Raw genomic sequence first — 18,188 nt, forward strand, 5'->3', positions numbered from 1 at the left:
AGCACAAAGAAGCGGCGCCATGAGTTTTCTTTTCACCGACAGGCATCTCAGTGGATGCAGGTGGGTGACAGAGTGACTGGTGCTTTCTTCGAGGCAGTGGGACCTCGGCATACGCATGCCAAGATCAGTCAGTTGAGGATGTTGGAATTAGGGTTGCAGAGACACACACACAGCTTGGAGAAGACGAAGGAAGCTCAAGGCACACAATAGAGAGTGTGTTACTTAGTGTGCAATGGAAAGATAGATAGCCCTAGAGTGATGGGCGTATATATAATGCACGGGGGAAAAAACCTCCCATGGATCGTGCAAAAGTTGAAGCGATCAAGTCATGGCCAAATTTGAAGACGGTGCACGATGTCTGAAGTTTCTTGGGACTATGCTTCTATTACAGAAGGTTTATCCGAAATTTCGCTGAGATTGCTTCACCTTTACATGCTCTTCAAAAGAAGGCAGTCACCTTTAAATGGACACAGAAAGAGATTTCAACTTTTAATCTCTTAAAGGAAAAGATGACTTCAGATCCAGTCATTGTGTTGCCAGATCTTAGGAAGTCATTTGTGGTCCAGTGCGACGCCTGTTGTAGTAGCATTGGTGCAGTGCTAATGCAAGATGGCAGGGTAGTAGCCTATGAGAGCAGAATTTTGCAAGGGCCAGAGATGACCATGCAGGTCTATGAGAAAGAGTTACTGGCTGTGATTCATGCGCTCTTAAGTTGGAAACACTACCTGCTAGGTGCAGATTCCGTTGTCCAAACGGACCATCAGACCTTGAGATACTTCTTGACACAGACAAAGTTATCAAAGAAGCATATGCGATGGGCAAATATCTTGTCCATGTTCCATTTTCCGATTGTGCATGTGGCAGGCAAGAAGAACGTTGTGGCTGATGCCTTGTCAAGGAAGCCACAAATTTCAGCTGTGCCGATTCCTTATCATCATGCACTTGATGATATGAGGGAACAATATGAAAATGATGAAGATTTTGCCAGGGTCTTCGAGCAGCTAATGGATGGACAACGTCATGAACACTATCTTCTTAAAGACGGGTTCATGATGATGCATGGCAGATTGTGTGTCACAAAGCCATTGCGACGCAAAGTTATAGAAGAGAGTCATGTCCCACCGTATGCAGGGCATCGTGGTATCGATGCTACAATTAAAGCGGTTGAGCTATTCTTCTATTGGCCTACATTGAGAAGAGATGTGGATGCCCTTGAGGCAACAGAGCAAGGGGGCCCTTGAGGGTTGGGACCCAATATCCTTGTGTCGTCTCTTTTATCTCTCGTCTCTCTCTTTCTTTCAGTTTAATTCAGTTCTTTCAAGTGTTAAAGTATCCCTTGTGTTTGTGTGCGGGAGTACTAGATCTGAGCAAATCCTTATTCTCTTCCGCTGCACGTGACAAATCACCTGCAAAAGCACAAACATGAAACAACTCGTATGGTGAATTCATGATTGATACCTGTTGCTCCGAGTATAGGAAAGCGAACTCCTGTGTACAGGCTTCGCTCGATCACTTGTAGATTCTCCGCCTGGTAGACTCTTGCTACTAGCGTTGGCACCTCAGAGAAATTGAGAGAGAGAGAGAGAGAGAGAGAGAGAGAGAGAGAGAGAGAGAGAGAGAGAGAGAGAGAGAGAGAGAGAGAGAGAGAGAGAGGGTTGCTTTATAGGCTCTCGCACCGGCTATTCTCGCACTCGACAGGAATAGCCGGTGCGGAGCCGGCCGGAATAGAGGCCATGGGTAGCGCTAGAGATAGAAGGAGGCTACGGGCTGATTTGCGAGCAGAGAAAGAGATCGATGGCCCTTTGTTTTTTCATCAGCGTTGGCTTTTTTTGAAGAAGCTATAATGTTATTTTTAATGGGCCGCCCACTTAATACCAGTCACTTTTTACAAAAAAAAGTGAACCTGTACAAAACTCAATAAAACTAAGTGAGCTGAGAATTGATATGTCCCCGGATGCAGTTCTTAGGCACAAATGCAATGCAAACACACATTCCGTGCGGAAAAGCATTCGCTCCTCTTCGAAAACACTTAAAAATATTCCACTTTTTATAGAAAAAGCTTCTCAGAACCCATCTTTCTTGTGCTTGCGTCTCTATGCGTATTCCTTTTTCGAGTTTGGGTTTCTTGCCAGACCAATGGAATATTCCCTTTTTGATGCTCCCGTCACCCGTCACGTGCCGCATTAGGAATATCCGTTTCTCGGTCTCTCCTACCAAACTAACGGTACAACCCCTTCGTGATGCTTAATGTCACCCATCATATGATACATCAGGGTTGTCTGTTCCTAATGGCTTTTAATAATTCCAGTAGATCTACATTTCCTAACCTTAAGGTTCAAGTGCACATGTTTAAATATCCTAATTTCAATAAAAAGAATTACTCAGAAAAATAAGAAAATAGTTTATTTAGCAACAATCTGCACTATGATGAGAACCACTGTCATTTGTATCATTGGCAATGGGTGCATTCTCCTCTGAAGCTTGAGGAATAGGGGTCTTTGTCACAAAGTGATGACGTGGCGGACAACAGAAACCCTAATTTCTGCCAGAAACCCTAAAATTCCTGCAAACCCTAAATTTTGCCAAAAACCCTAATTTTCGGAAATCGCGGAGGCGGATTATTATTATTATTATTATTATTTTTTGAAAATGATGAGCGACGCGAATTTTGCTTTTGCTTCTTTTTTATAAAAAAAAAGAGAAAAGACTCTCTAAGAGAGAGAGAGAACTGATGCTTTTGATTTTAAAAGCTTTTGGGGCTCTGCTTTTGGGCATCCCTTGTAACCTTTAAATTAGTGGTGAGGGCCTCATTTCTCAGAGCATCTGGACGCAGAGTCTGAGAGTGAAACCCTAACCGCTCTCTTGTACTTTGAATTGATTAATACAAAAAGAAATACCGAAAGGGGCGCCAGTCTTTGGGGCCAATATCTCTAGGCACGGAACTCCGCCGGGCCAGTGCAAATCTATTTTGATCTGTGAATTGTTTTGAAGTGGTTATTTGGTGCTGTCGCAGTTGATTCTTGACTTGGAGTGTCCAAGTTTGTTACAGTGGTATCAGAGCACGGCCGATTTCTCTTCTACGGGAAATCCGATCCCCGAATTTTTTTCCGCGGCACCTATGCCTTCAGGCAATGATCAGTCGACTCCCTCTGCATCTGGAGATGCGGGTTGGGATCACAACGAAGATTCAGACAGAGAGTATGGCCCGCCTCGGCCTACTCAGGCGGAGCAAAGAGAGATGGAGCGTCGTCAATTGATTGGCGATGCAACAAAGATGATGCTCAATTTTGCCAAGGACCCGAAGATGGAAAAATATATGAACCAGACCTCTTTGAAAGAGGTACAGATGGAGTTGCAGAGAACCACAACACCACTCCCGAAACCCGCTCTCAAGAAACCTTCTGCCTCCAAGAAATATACGGAGAGGGAACTGGAGAACGTGGTTGATGCACGGATTGCTCAGCTTTTCGACGTGCAAAAGAAAGGCAAAAAGCACGGCAAAAAGCAGAACAAAGGCACTGACTTCCCGGGATATTTGGGTCGTCGGTCGACATTCGACAAGGCAAAGAAATTGAAGAAGCGCGTCAAGTTTAAAGACCTACTCAGTTCTTCTTCTTCATCTTCTTCTGACAGTTCTTCTAGCAGCTCAGATTCGAGCGAAGAAGACAGAAAAGGTAAAAAGCGAAGCAAGAAGCAACGCTTTGGAAAGGGCAAGAGAAAGGCAAAGAAGGCTACATCTCGCCCAGAGACTGGCAGTTCTACTGAGGACTCGTCTACAGACAGCTCAGATTCCGATGATGGAAAGTTTTATGCGAACAAGAAGAATTTTTTACAAGGCCAACTAGTATGACTATCTCGAAGATAAAAGCAAGAAAGTCCGAGAGTTTAAAGAAGGTGGCCACTCGATCAAGTTTGATACTTTTCAGGATACTCAGATGCTTCGAAGGCTTTGTCTTTTATACAGCAGTTTGACATCGCTTTCGCGGGAGGACGCTATTCAGAGCACTCCAAGATTCGGAGAGCTGCCTCTTACTTTAAGGGGAATGCTCGTACTTGGTGGTCCACGCTTCTATTAAGCAAGAATGTGCCAGTTACATGGCTGAAATTCAAGAGGCTTTTTATTTCTTCTTGGTTGACTCAAGAGTTTGAGCGAGATATACGAGCTGCTTGGAACCATCTCGGATGACCAAGAGCGATACAGTGAATTCTTATTGTGAAAGATTCTGGAGCTCTTTTCTACCCGCCTCTTCATTCAAGAAGATCTCGTTCAGAGAACAGATTGAGCGGTTTACCTTGGGTCTACCTACAGAGATCCGAGATCACTGCTTGGAACAGAAGTCAGCTTCTATTCAGGAGTTGATGAGTCATGCGAAGCGGGGCTTTGCCATTCACTCTGGCAGTTTGACCTACCCCACAGATAAGGCCATGACACAACGAGCCGAACAGACTTTTGGGAACGAAAATAGAAAGAAAAAGAGCAACCCAGAGAAAAAAAAGGATGCACGACCCAAGCTTACTCCTGAGGAGAGAGCTCGCTTCATCAGAGAGGGGAAGTGCTTTGGATGCGGGGAACATGGACATATTTCCGCAAAGTGCCCTGATAAGGCACAGAAAGAACAGAATGATAAACACGACGACAGGTCTGAGAGTTCGAGAGCAGCTGAGGAATGTGGCAGAAAAGGCAGATAGAAAAGCAGAACTGGTACCACATGGCGTGGGACCTGCACCGAATCTAATGAATGAAAGTACAAACTTTGCCGCTTTCGGGGCAAAGCGAAGGATCACGAAGCTCTTTTGAAGGAGCCAAGGCCAACTTCTTTTCACTTGGAATTGGTGGCTCGATTTGGAACTACGCCCGACAGACTGACGCCACAGGCGGAGGTAGTTCGACTGGCACCCGGATGGGATGTTGCCATTACACCGAGCATTGGCAAACTTCGTTTGCAATGACAGGGGTGTTCAGGGCACGTGAGTGACGTTCTACTCGGGATCCCTTGGTACCACAAGAACTACGCCGTGGTTGACTACCGGGCCGAGAAAGCGACTTTGATAAATGAAGGGCTTAGAGATTGTACTTGATGAACTTCAGTTTTCTTACTCATTCTTTTGGGAGAACTGAACGATGGATAAAGGTTGAATATGTTTTGACCTGAAGAAAAGAACGCCAAGATTTTTTTTTTTTTTCTCCACGCTCATGCCGATTGCTTTTGAGAGGGCCTGAAGATCATACTATTGATCTGATATCTGGAAGCACGCCACCGACTCGGCCACCTTATCGTGTGAGCCGAGTACAGAATGAAAAGATTATGAACTCAGTGAAAGACCTCTTGGAAAAGGGTCTTGTCCAGCCTAGTACTTCACCGTATTGCTCTCCAGTGTTGTTGGTTTTGAAGAAAGACGGATCTTGGAGAATGTGCATCGATTATAGCACTCTCAACGAAATCACCATCAAGAACAGATTTTCGATTCCTAGGATCGATGATATACTCGACAGGTTACAGGGATCCTCGTGCTTTAGCAGGATTGACTTGAAGAGTGGATATCATCAGATTAGGACAGCACCAGGAGATGTCTACAAGACAGCTTTTCGGACGACTTTTGGGTTATTTGAGTTTTTGGTGATGCCTTTTGGCTTAACCAATGCTCCTGCGACATTTAACCGGATGATGAACAGGATTTTTCGAGAGTACAGGCTATTTGTCGGCACTTTCTTTGACGACATCATTGTTTACTCCAAGAATGAGGCAGAACACAGAGATCATCTGCTTCAAGTCTTTTAGGCATTACGAGATCACACGTTAGTGATTAATGCAAAGAAAAGTGAATTTTTCTTACTAGAGATACACTTTTTGGGACACATTGTGTCAACAGCAGGAGTGCAAATGGACCCGGCCAAGATAGAGACTATCCGTGATTGGCCCGATTTGAGGAATGTCCATGGAGTTAGAAGCTTCTTGGGACTGTGTTCGTACTACAGGCGGTTCATACGAAAGTTTGCAGAGGTTGCTTTCCCTTTGCATACCTTGACACAAAAAGGAGTACCTTTTTCGTGGGGACCCACAGAGGTGACTGCCTTTCAGACATTGAAAGAGAAATTGACTACAGGACCATATTTTGAATTTGCCGGACTTGCAGAAGTCATTTGAAGTATTTTGTGATGCTTGTGGTCGTAGTCTGGGTGCGGTCTTGATGCAAGAAGGCCATGTCATAGCTTACGAGAGCCGTTTGTTCTCTAGGCCGGAGATGACAGCACAGATCTATGGGAAAGAGCTTTTGGCGGTTATCCACGCTCTTACTCAGTGGCGGCATTACCTACTCGGAGCGGATTTTACTGTCTTTACAGACCATCAGAGTTTGCACTACTTCTTGTCACAGAAGCAGCTTTCGGAAAAGCAGATGCGGTGGGTGAACATCTTGTCACAGTTCCACTTCGAGATTGTTCATGTGCAGGGACAGAAGAATGTGGTGGCAGATGCTTTGTCTCGAAAACCGTTGGTTCTGGCTATTTCCGCGATACATCATAGGCGCTTCGAGGATATGGTCGATCAGTGTGCCACAGATACAGATTTTGCAGATATTTTCACACAGATACGGGATGGGGAGACAGTAGCTAGATACTCCCTTCGGGAAGGCTACTTGATGAAAAAGACTATGTTGTGCGTTACACAGCCGTTGAGGGAAAAGGTTATGACTGATTGCCACTGTCCACCTTTTACGGGTCACCGCGGCATTGCTACCACCATGAAAGGGGTAGAGAGAGATTTCTTTTGGCGGAGACTGAAGAAGGATGTGGAAGAGTTTGTGCGCAGTTGCTTGGTATGCTAGAAGGTCAAGTTTGACTGGCATAAGGCACAGGGATTGTTACAGCCTTTACCCATACCCACCCGCCCCTGGGAAAATATTGAAATGGATTTCATTTTTGATCTCCCAAGAACACAGAATGATCACGATGATTTTCCGATTACATGGCACGCCTGAGACGATTGTCTCCGACAGAGACCCCAGATTTATGAGTTTGTTTTGGAAGGCAATTTGGGAGAACATTGGCACGCGGTTGCAGTTCTCGTCATCGTTCCACTTGCAGACTGACGGGCAATCTGAGATTGCCAATTCAGTGATTTTAGATTTATTGAAGTCTTGTATCTCGCATCAGAAGACTCAATGGGAAAAGAACTTACCTTTGGTGGAATTTGCCTACAATAACACGATACACTCTTCGACGGGGAAGACGCCATGTGAGATTGTTGAAACTGCTGCGAAGGTTCCATCCTTCCTGAGCACGAAAGATTAGAAATTTGAAGCGGATGAATATTCGTGAGATTTGGATACAGCTTTTGCCAAGGTTCGCGAGACTTTGCAGGAGTCTCAAGAACGACAGAAAAAGGCAGCGGATCGCCATCGTCGCGACTGGAAACTGAAGGAGGATGATTGGGTGCTCTTACTTTTGAGAAGGCACGCCTAAGAAAGAAAAAGGGAAAGGAGAGGCTTTTTCCAAAGCCTAGTATGTGATACTACGGACCTTTCCAGATTACTGACAAGATAAATGATGTCTCCTTCCGATTGGAACTGCCAGATACTTGGAGGATTCATAATGCATTGCATGTGAGTCTCTTGAACTCTGTTAAGGGTGATGTGCCTAATGATGGGGAGCCTGATGAGCAACCCAAAGTGGAAGAAAACGAGGAGATCCTTGTTCCTGAACAGATTTTGGCACATAATGATACGAAGAAAGGTAAAGTCCAAAGGCGGTTCTTGGTTTAGTTCAAGAACTTTCCTGCATTTGATGCGAAGTGGATGGAGGAGGAGGACCTAGCAGATACTCCTCGGATTGTGAAACTTTACCTCGATGTTTTGGTTTAGCATAGTCTACTCCAAACGGAACCCAGAACTCAGCTTGGCCGAAGATCTGGTGCAGTGGGATGCACAACAGGGGAGTTACTCCGCTCCCTTGTCAACAGATGCCTCGATTTTGATACTAAAGTCATTGATGTCTCTTTGAGCTTCAGGGATACTGAGAGCTGACAGTATTCTGCTGGATGACTTTATGAGATGGAATTCCTGATTACGATACTGATTTGTTCTTGACTTCTTGTGAGTGCAAGAACTGATAGCCGAAATGACTGCAGCATTTTGGTCTGATTGATCTCGAATAGACATGGTTGCAATAGGGGTTAGTCAATCGGACATCGATGAGGTCCCGATTGGACCTAGATGTGATTGCTAGCTACATTGCCGATAAATCATGGTCTAAGATCCGAATGAATGTTGAATGTCATGTGATGTCTTGTGATGTCTGGTGATGTCCTGTGATGTCGTGTGATGTGACTGTCGATTTTGTACATGTGCTAGATGTGTGTTCCTAGTACGTAGGTACTAACAATCAGTGTCTACTAAGACGGTTTATGGCTTTTGTCGGTTTTGCAGGCGTAATCGCGGTCGATTACAATGCTTTCAAGAGGGGGGTATGTCACAAAGTGATGACGTGGCGGACAACAAAAACCCTAATTTTTGCCAGAAACCCTAAAATTCCTGCAAACCCTAAATTTTGCCAAAAACCCTAATTTCCGGAAATCGCGGAGGCGGATTATTATTATTATTATTTTTTTTTTTGAAAATGATGAGCGACGCGAATTTTGCTTTTGCTTTTTTTTTATAAAAAAAAAGAGAAAAGACTCTCTAAGAGAGAGAGAGAACTGATGCTTTTGATTTTAAAAGCTTTTGGGGCTCTGCTTCTGGGCATCCCTTGTAACCTTTAAATTAGTGGTCAGGGCCTCACTTCTCAGAGCATCTGGACGCAGAGTCTGAGAGTGAAACCCTAACCGCTCTCTTGTACTTTGAATTGATTAATACAAAAAGAAATACCGAAAGGGGCGCCAGTCTTTGGGGCCAATATCTCTAGGCACGGAACTCCGCCGGGCCAGTGCAAATCTATTGTGATCTGTGAATTGTTTTGAAGTGGTTATTTGGTGCTGTCGTAGTTGATTCTTGACTTGGAGTGTCCAAGTTTGTTACAGTCTCCGAAGAGGGCTCATCAAGAGGCAAATCAAAATCCGGGTCTCCAAGTATCGGCAAATTGGGGGTTGTCATGGAAGACTTGGGAGCGGAAACCCCCTCTGAAGGTAAAATCTCGTCGAAGACAACAACACGGTTGAGTACAACGTCCTTCTTCTCTAGATCATAAAGTCGATATCCCTCGGAAAGAGAGTTGTAGCCGACAAAAAACATTCTCCGGGACTTGGGGTCAAACTTTTCCCTTTGCTCCTTTGATAGGTGGATATAGGCATCGCTCCCAAAAATCCAAAAGTGGGAGATGTCAGGCCTCTTAGCAAAATAAGCTTTAGATGGGGTCTTCTTAGGAACTGAAGAGGTTGGAGATCGGTTGATGGTATGAACTGCCGTCGCAAGTGCCTCTGGCCATAAAAACTTCGGCAAGCCTCGATGCTCAAGCATGGTCCGTGCCATTTCTACCACTGTCCTATTCTTCTGCTCCACAACGCGATTCTCTGAAGGTGATCCGGTATTCGCAAGCTCTTGCTTGATGCCATGGTCCACACAAAACTGAATGAAAGCATTAGATTCAACATGTGATTGCTTTCCTTCTCCACAAGAGAACGCCAATTCTTGAAGAGGCCAAATGCCTCGTGCTTGTGCTGTAGAAAGTATACCCAAGTAAAGCGGCTGAAATGATCCACCAACAACATGAAATAAAGAGCCTTCCGAGGGAAGGAGTCTGCATAGGTCCACAAAGGTCGGTGCGAACCAACTCTAAAACGGCAATGTCTCGGCGTGTAGTAAGCCTTCAAATAGATTCTCGATGTTGCTTCCTACGAATGCAAGTAATGCATTTCCCATGCTTACTCCCAACATCCGGTAAGCCTGTAAGCATCTACTCACAAAAAGCAAGCCGAAGAGCATCATTTGTTTAAATGACCAAATCTGTAATGCCAAAGATCACGTGTGGGTATCCATGTTGCTAAAGAAAGAGCATGGAGCGTGTAGAGTTCGTTCTCTACCGAGCCCCCTCTGACCTCTTTGCCGGATTGTCGATCCCGAATCGATACCGCATCCTCTGTAAAGGTCACCTCCATGCCAAGCTTGCACACCTTGTGCGCACACATAAGATGAAATCCTAGCTTTGGAGCATAAAGTACCTTGGAGGTATGCATACCTCCTTTGCCGTCGGGAATGAGCTCCATGGATCCCTTGCTGTGAATAGGAATTTCAGATTTGTCGCCAATGAAGATAGTACCACAGTGTCGTTGCATGTTGGACAAACGATCCTTGGAAGGTGTCATGTGACCAGAATCCAATCACGATCATCTGGGCCCGCAAGAGTCAACTCAACCTCTGGTGTCCCTGGAGAGTCCTTTGTGGGGAGAATCTTCAAATGAACAATGGCCGGTGATTGCACTAGTGCCGTCGAAGTCGAAGCATCTTCAAGTCGCTTTGGACACTTCCTCCAATAATGTCCCTTCTCACCGCAACTGCTGCAATGCCCGTTCCGTCTTCAAGGCTTCCCGCTCGGCATCACTTCTTATCTTTGGTGTTGTTGCTTTTCTTCTTACCCTTCTGCTTCTTGTTGTTGTTAGAAGAACCGGTCATGGCTTCGGAGCCTGACTTCTTCCCCGTATTGAACCGCTCCTCTTGGTCCAATACCATTGGAACAATCTCGTCCCAAGAGATAGCATTCAGCTGGCCACTAATAATCAAGGAAGAATAGTTTGGTGAAAATATGAAGAGAAACTGAACTTTGGGGTTGTGAGTGACTTGGGTTATTCAGCTGTGAAAAAGGAAGCCCTTGTTGCTGTTGCTTGCAATGGTGCATGGGGGTTGTGTAGTTGAGGGGTGTGTGTGTGTGTGTGTGTGTGTGTGCACGCGCGAGGGCCTAGAGCCTTGATTGGAGAGTGTGTCTCTCATCAAGAGGGCCATGAACATGGGTGGTGACCTCTGTACTTTCACCCCTTTTCTTGCGTTTTTGTGATGGAAGCTGCATGAAGCGGATCTCCCTTGTACTCGTGGCTTGCGAATCAGGTTTGGCATTGAAAGCCCTTTGTTATCGTTGTGAGAATGGGAGAGTGTTTCCGCATGTCCACCATGGTTTTTTCTGAGTTTTTTTTTGCTGAACATCATGAGTTTTTGTATAACTCACGATTCACATGGTTTTTGATGGGTTTATGTGCATGGTTGGGAGCGACTATGGAGCTTCATCTCGCATATGTAAGGGTTGCTAAGATGGTGTGAGGCTATGGTTTTAATGATCAAAAGTGCATATATTTTTCTTGGTTTTTGTTGGTTTCTTTTCCCAACATTTAGTGGTTTTTTTGAGGCCAATTGCTCATAGCTGGGGCTATGGCAATATAGAGGGAAGCTAGTTGAGGCTAGTCGAGGTTGAGTGCGTGTGAGGTTAATGAAATTTGTGAGCAAAGATCAACCCATATTTTCTTGAGAGACCTATTCTCTTCATCCTCTCTTCTTTGTGGTGGTTTGAGGTGTTGTAGAGGCCAGCCCCCAATCCTTTACACTGTGTGGAAGGCCCGTTGTGTTCACATTTTGAGCTCACAGTCTTCCCCTACATCCAACACTTTGATGGCCATTTGGATTGAGCCGCAACATACTCTTCGTAGTCAATGGGATACTTCAGCATGTTCCTCTAGGGCAGCGGAGCAGCGTAGACTCTCCTTTCTTCACACATGGGCAAGATCTTCAGTTCTTTTCAGTCAGGACCCCAGTCACATCACATGGCATTATGCACCTCCCGAACGGTTTATTCTACATCTATCATACATGCCACCTTGATGTTCACTTAGCCCTCAATTTGTTATCGCGCTTTTGTACTTTCTCTGGATGATAGGCCATTAGTCATCTTTAGAGGTCTGTTTTGTACACAGAATATAGCCTCCAGAGAGAGAGAGAGAGAGAGAGAGAGAGAGAGAGAGGTTTTTTGGGTTTTGATAGGTCTACAAGCAGGTGCTAATAAGCAAGATTCAGCTGTAAATGTTGTGAAAGTGCAAGCTGTCAAGGTTGACAATCTGCCTCCAATTAACGTGCCACATGTGAAGCTTTCTGACGGAAGGCGTATAGCGTATCGAGAACAAGGGATCAGCAAAGAACTTGCTCGGCATACCATATTGGTGGTGCATGGATTTCCATCATCCCGCCTTGCAGGTAATTACTCCACATGTCAGGGCTAAGTTTAATATCCTGTACTTCCTCCCTTCTTTCTCTCTCTCCCACTCTCTTTGACACACACACTTTTTTTAAAAAAATCGGATTTGATTAATTTACAAGTGGGAAACCTCAAACCGAGGAAAACCCACGGGAAAGGAGAGATACAAGAGGCGGAGCTCTATGAGCTTTCCCCCACTCTCTTTCACGCGCGCGCGCACACACACACACACACAAAACAGGGGGTTTATGAGAAAGATCTGATAGGTTGCAAAATATGAGAAAAGATAGTCACAACCCCCCCCCCCCCCCCCCCCCCCCCCCCCCCCAGCTCTCTCTCTCTCTCTCTCTCTCTCTCTCTCTCTCTCACACACACACACACACACACACACACACACGTGATCGATAAAAAAGGGCTGTTTCCTGTATGGAAAGATATCACAGGTTGCAAAATTTGAAAATTGTGATCAGGCTCGAACACATACACACTCCCCCCCACCCCTTCCTTGTTCCTACCCCCCTCTCTCTCTCTCTCTCTCTCTCTCTCTCTCTCTCTCTCTCTCTCTCTGTCAGCCTACTGTGTTAATAAATTATGATGTATCAGTAGTAATCAATTTGGCAGTAGTTTAGTCAAGCATCTTTGATTCATCATTTATAAGCATGTGGACACCGCACCCTCTCCTGCAAACCCTTCTCCAAGTTCTCCCACTTGACCATTGATCTGTAAGGCATATGAATTTCATAGACATGTACATATGAGCAGACATTTTGGTGGCTAAACAAACACACGTGGTGGTTTTTAATGATAATAAGGTGCTGTCTGCATCTGATTTCTGATAACCACACAGGATCTCATTTCATGACTAAGATTTACATGGTTTTAAGCAGGAATCCCTGGGATTAAAACCAGACTCTTAGAAGACTTTGGAGTACGTTTAATTGCTTATGATCGTCCGGGATTTGGTGAAAGTGATCCACTTTCTCGCAGAAATTTACGTTCCTCAGCCTTGGATATGGCTCAAATTGCTGATTCTCTAGGGGTTGAAGAAAAATTTTGGGTGGTCGGTTATTCAACAGGGGGAATTCATGCATGGGCCGCGATGAAGTATATCCCTGATAGATTAGCAGGTGAATGTTTTTAATCAAGAAGTTTTATTTAAAAGTGAAAATGGAATGCTCTCAATAACTTTTTTTCATGACTTCAGGTGTCAGCTTATTTGCACCCGGAGGTAACTTTTATGCTCCAAACATGACCAAGCAAGAAAGCCATGAGATATGGAGACCTTTAAATTTTCGTCAAAAACTTCTGTATAGGATGGCACGATGGGCACCTTCCTTTTTGCCCTTTTTCTGCAGGAGGATGCTTTTAGAGAATATTGAGAAGCTTCAGAATGAGTATTTGGTCACTGTGGGAAAGGTATAGTACTCCACTGTTATTCTATTGAGGGTTTTCTGCAAGACTGTTCCACTTGGTGAAGAAGGCTAACTCTGCATGGCTCTCTGTTATTTCAGGATAATGTTTTGATGCAACAGGACATGTTCATGAAAGCTCTCATGAGGGATGTAGAGGAGTCTGTACGGCAGGGTCATGCAGCTACCATTGCACAGGAGTTCCTCATCCAAGTTCGCCCTTGGGGATTTCACCTCTCAGATTTTAGAATGAGAAAGAAGCTGCCAAATTCTGGATTATTATATCGCCTCAAAAATTTTTGGAAGGAGGAAGAAAGAGGCTGGGAAGGTTTCAGTGCACCTATTCATATCTGGCACGTAAGTTATTTGAGAGAGAGAGAGAGAGAGAGAGAGAGAGAGAGAGAGAGAGAGAGAGAGAGAGAGAAGAGAGAGAGAGAGAGAAATGAAATGAAATGTTATATTAACGTCTTCAAAAGGCCAAAGTGACCTATGAGACCAGAAAGTTACAATGCGGTGTATCTGATACAAAGTCAGATTAACAAAATAAATTAAACTAGGATAACAAAACATAAATACTGCGGGATCCTAAACTAAGCAATACAATGTGAAGGCAATATGGGAGGGGAGTAGAGATCCATCTTCATAGGGATCCATCTTCATCTGCACTATGGACGACGAAAGAGTATGGTTCGAATCCTTTGCTGTAGCCTCCTTCGAAACTGTGTAGCTCCTCTTCCCCATCGGGGTCGTCTAGATCTCCCTAGCTCCAATACTCGGTCTATGAGAATGCCAGTAGTGCGGGTAGACCTCTCCACTGTTGGCTGCTCCTGTGTCTGTTCTTCTGGGTGTACAATATCTATTGTAAAGAAATCTGTGATCTGTCTCTGGGGTTGTCGCTCTTCAGCTCTCCTCAGTAAAGTTTCTCTATGCCTATGTAACTCAAGTAGATATAGCCCAAGACATCTCTGATCCTCATAACTCATGACCCTAGATAGAGGCCCAAAACCTTCTCTGAATAGACAATTAAAACGGCCTCGTATCTCATAGTACACTTTGCAATGACATATGTAATGTACTTCTGTCTCTGGCTCTAGATGGCATAAGCGGCATATCCTGCTATCTGCTGGTGTCCCTCTGAATCTGCCAGTCTCAATCTCGAGTTGATGTGATGACGTGCGTATCTGGCCAATGGCACAGCGCAGACCATGAGAAAGATGCGTGTCCATATAGCTAGGTCGAATCACAAATCCATCCCCCGTGAGGTGGAGAAGATGCTCTCTATAGAAAGCCATCTTTGTGCCCAACTCCTGTAACGGCTCTTTCCATGTCCTCCTCATGTCCAACTGGATCAGATCCTGACGAATAAGTCTATTAATCTCTACCCATGTCAGAGACCTCATGGGTGCCTGTAGAGAGTATTGAAAAGGAGGCAACCTGTCCATGGTGAAACCATGTGTCTGAAACCATGATGCCATCTGTGCAAACCAGCATGATGTATCCCCATTAAGAGCTAATTGTCTGGAGGACTCTAGAGCCACCCTGGCATATCTATCTCTAGTAGTATCCCACAGACTGTGTACAAAGGAGACTGATCTGGTAAGCGCCTCAATCTCCATAGGGGGGGCAGCTAATTCCGTTTGAATGATATCATGCGGTACGGAAGCCTTGGCTCTAATCAGCCGAGAGATCATAGATACCAGGGGCTTCTCCATACGCCTCCAACCATCTTGGCCTATAGAAGGTCCCCAAACCTGCACCCCATATAACATAGTAGAAGCAACCAAAGTATCAAAGAGCCATAACTTTGTCCTAGGTTCCTGGAATTGAACCTGCGAACACATCCTCTCCATTCCCCCCAAAGCCACACCAGCTCTAGTTAGTCTAGTCTCTGCTGCTCTTCTCAAAGAAAATCTCGGCCCTGTAAAGACTACCCCCAGGTAAGTGTATGCGTCTGTATACTCCACAATCTCTTGACCATATTTGAAGGTAGGTACTGATCTCCTAATCCATTGCGGTGTGGTGTTAAACACCATAACCTTGGTTTTACCTAGGTTTACACACAGTCCACTATCCTCTGCAAAACTGCGTAGTGCATCCAAATGTCGTTGCATACCTTCTGGTGAGTCAGATATCAGCACAATATCATCAGCATATAGTAGCAATGGGATCCACGTCCCTGCCAGCTGGGCACCCCTGTCACCCTCTCTGTCAATGTACTCAGACACCTCATCAACATACATACCAAATAGAGTAGGAGACAATGGGCAGCCCTGTTTCACTCCGATAGTAGAGTGAACTAAATCAGATACCCCTTCCGGAGTGCGTACATGTCCTACCACTGATGTGTACAAAGCCATAATCCCCCAAATCACCTCTATGGGCACCCCCATCTCCTGCAATCTACGCATCAATCGGGCTCTTGGTACCATGTCAAATGCTTTGCGAAAATCCACAAAGCTACAATAGGTCCGTCTCCCATGTGCTCTACCCTCCTCAATGATGGCCCTGAGTGTCAGAATATGATCAAGAGTGGAGAAACCCCTCCTGAAGCCGGCTTGACCCTTTGCTCATACACCCTCGCCCTCTACCCAATTACTCAAGTGTTGCTCCAGAATAGATGCATACAACCGTGCCAATGTGTGTCCAACCATAATAGTGCGGTAGTTCCCAGGCTCTGTGGGGTCCCCAGCCTTGAAGATGGGCACAATATTATACAGCCTCCAAGTCTCAGGTAATCCCTCACACATGGCACGATTGAACAACACTGCGAGAACCTCCATCAGCATATCCCTGGCATGTATAAAATGCTCCGCTACTAGACCGTCATGATCATATGCCTTCCCGGTCCTCATCTTGTCGATGGCTCTTTGTACCATCTCAGGTGTAAAGAAAGTGCTCGCAGCTGGGCAAGGCTTGGTAGGGTCTGGAAGGGGTTCCTGGACAGGAACCGTATATAATGATGTCGCATATTGGCCCCACACATTAGGTGAAGTAATCACTGGGGGAGGGGAGTGCTCATGGAAGAGTCGCCATGCCTCTCCTGAGTCCCTACTCAAGAACATCTGATATAGGTCTCGTTCCATCTAAGCTAGGTAAGCTCGCTTCTTCCGTCGCACAAGGCGTCGGAAAGCAATCCAAGACTGTCTGTAAGTGATGACTCCTAAAAGAAGATCCCTCTGAAGTTGAGTTCTCATCTCTTTGCATTCCTCATCATACCAACTATTATGGGGCATGCTCCCAGAATGTCGTCTCTTGCCCGGCTGAGTGTGTGGGTATGCCACTGATGCAGCCCCATGCAGTGTCTCAGTCAGTAGAGTGGTGCACTCCTCCACTGAGAGGCCTGTACCATTTGTACCAGCTGTGCCTTCCAATAGACGGTCCCAGATCTCCTCTGTATAAACAAAATCAGTCTCTGGAGTGAATGTATAGCAGGTGTGTGACTTGCCTCCTGATGTATGGGTTGTACTATATTGAAATTTGACGGACAGTGTCAAGAGAGCATGATCTACTGCTATGCCCATTGGCTTGGCTCCCACTATGAAATCTTGAATGTAGGGGATAAAGCTCGGTTGTGTCATAACATAATCCATTGTACTGGCCCCATGTCTGTGTGGAAAGCATGTGAAACCGGCTGCTCCAGGAAATAGCTGTAAGCCATTAAGTATAGCTAATCCATGTGTAGTCGTCATTTCCATGAGGTATCTCCCATACTCCGTCTGCTCGCTATCATCTGAGCATCTGTCAAGTCCCAACTCACCCCCATCCAGCTCTCTAAGCACCTCATCTGAAGTGTCGTAGAAGACTGTCTGCGAGTTACCCGTTCGGGCATTGAAGTCCCCTAGGAGAATGATATCACCATCCCTAGAAAACTCCCAAATGTCATCATCTAGGATAGAGAAAGGCGCCTGCCCTCTGGATGCGGCATACATTGATGTACTGGGAGGAAAGTAACATATGGCAATATATAGGAATCGACCTATGTCAGGTCTCAGTCTCACCCACATATATCTAGCATGATCATCTCTTCGTACAATATGCAGTAATGGTTGTAGTTCCTCTTTGAATAGCATTGCTACTCCTCCTGAACCTCTACTCCCGTGCTCAGATCTCGCATTTGTCCTGTGAGCTGTTTCCCATCTGTAGCCCACCACATGTGGAATTACCTGTCCAGGGGCTTGATGAGTCTCTGAGAAGAACACAATATCCTTATCTTTGAAACTCTCCTCAAATGCTCCCACGTCTAACCTCATAGACCCATTACAATTCCAGGTAGCCATCTTCAGTGTGGTCCCATAGGTCTCGCACCGTCATGCAATACGCCGCTCTAAAATCACCACCTGTCCATCTCTGTAGAAGGCTATCTTTCCCTTCTCCCTTGCTGCTGTAATTTTTGGCATTACCTCTCTCATGTGTGCGAGTTGTGAGAGAGTCAGGTCATCACCAAGGAAAATACTTGTCTTTTTGAGAGTAGGCCTCTTCCTCAAGAATTCCTTCTTCTTTTCCAACGAGGGGAAGCGTAGTATGAGAGCTCTCCCCTTTGAAGACTCTCTTGTGCCATCACTTTTCTTACCTACCCTCCATGCCTTTGTGTGCAAAGGCTTCTCCATCCCCAT

The 18,188-nt window shown here is 45.4% G+C and overlaps 2 protein-coding genes across 2 annotated transcripts in view; one reads left to right on the forward strand and one right to left on the reverse strand.

Annotated features, from left to right (window-relative positions):
• LOC147419538 (uncharacterized) overlaps positions 1-18,188 on the forward strand; it is an 89,499-nt gene that overhangs the window by 52,945 nt on the left and 18,366 nt on the right. Inside the window, exons 3-6 of the mRNA XM_086506079.1 lie at positions 11,956-12,165; positions 13,054-13,293; positions 13,371-13,582; positions 13,678-13,932. Coding sequence (XP_086362205.1) covers positions 11,956-12,165; positions 13,054-13,293; positions 13,371-13,582; positions 13,678-13,932 — 917 coding nt within the window. The remainder of the gene's footprint in view (positions 1-11,955; positions 12,166-13,053; positions 13,294-13,370; positions 13,583-13,677; positions 13,933-18,188) is intronic.
• On the reverse strand, positions 16,659-17,852 carry LOC147419539 (uncharacterized). The gene has a single exon (XM_086506080.1). The coding sequence runs from the start codon at positions 17,850-17,852 to the stop codon at positions 16,659-16,661; it is 1,194 nt and encodes a 397-aa protein (XP_086362206.1).

The sequence above is a fragment of the Adiantum capillus-veneris genome, chromosome 29, assembly GCF_014529385.1.
Source record: "Adiantum capillus-veneris isolate H3 chromosome 29, ASM1452938v2, whole genome shotgun sequence".
NCBI lineage: Eukaryota > Viridiplantae > Streptophyta > Polypodiopsida > Polypodiales > Pteridaceae > Adiantum > Adiantum capillus-veneris.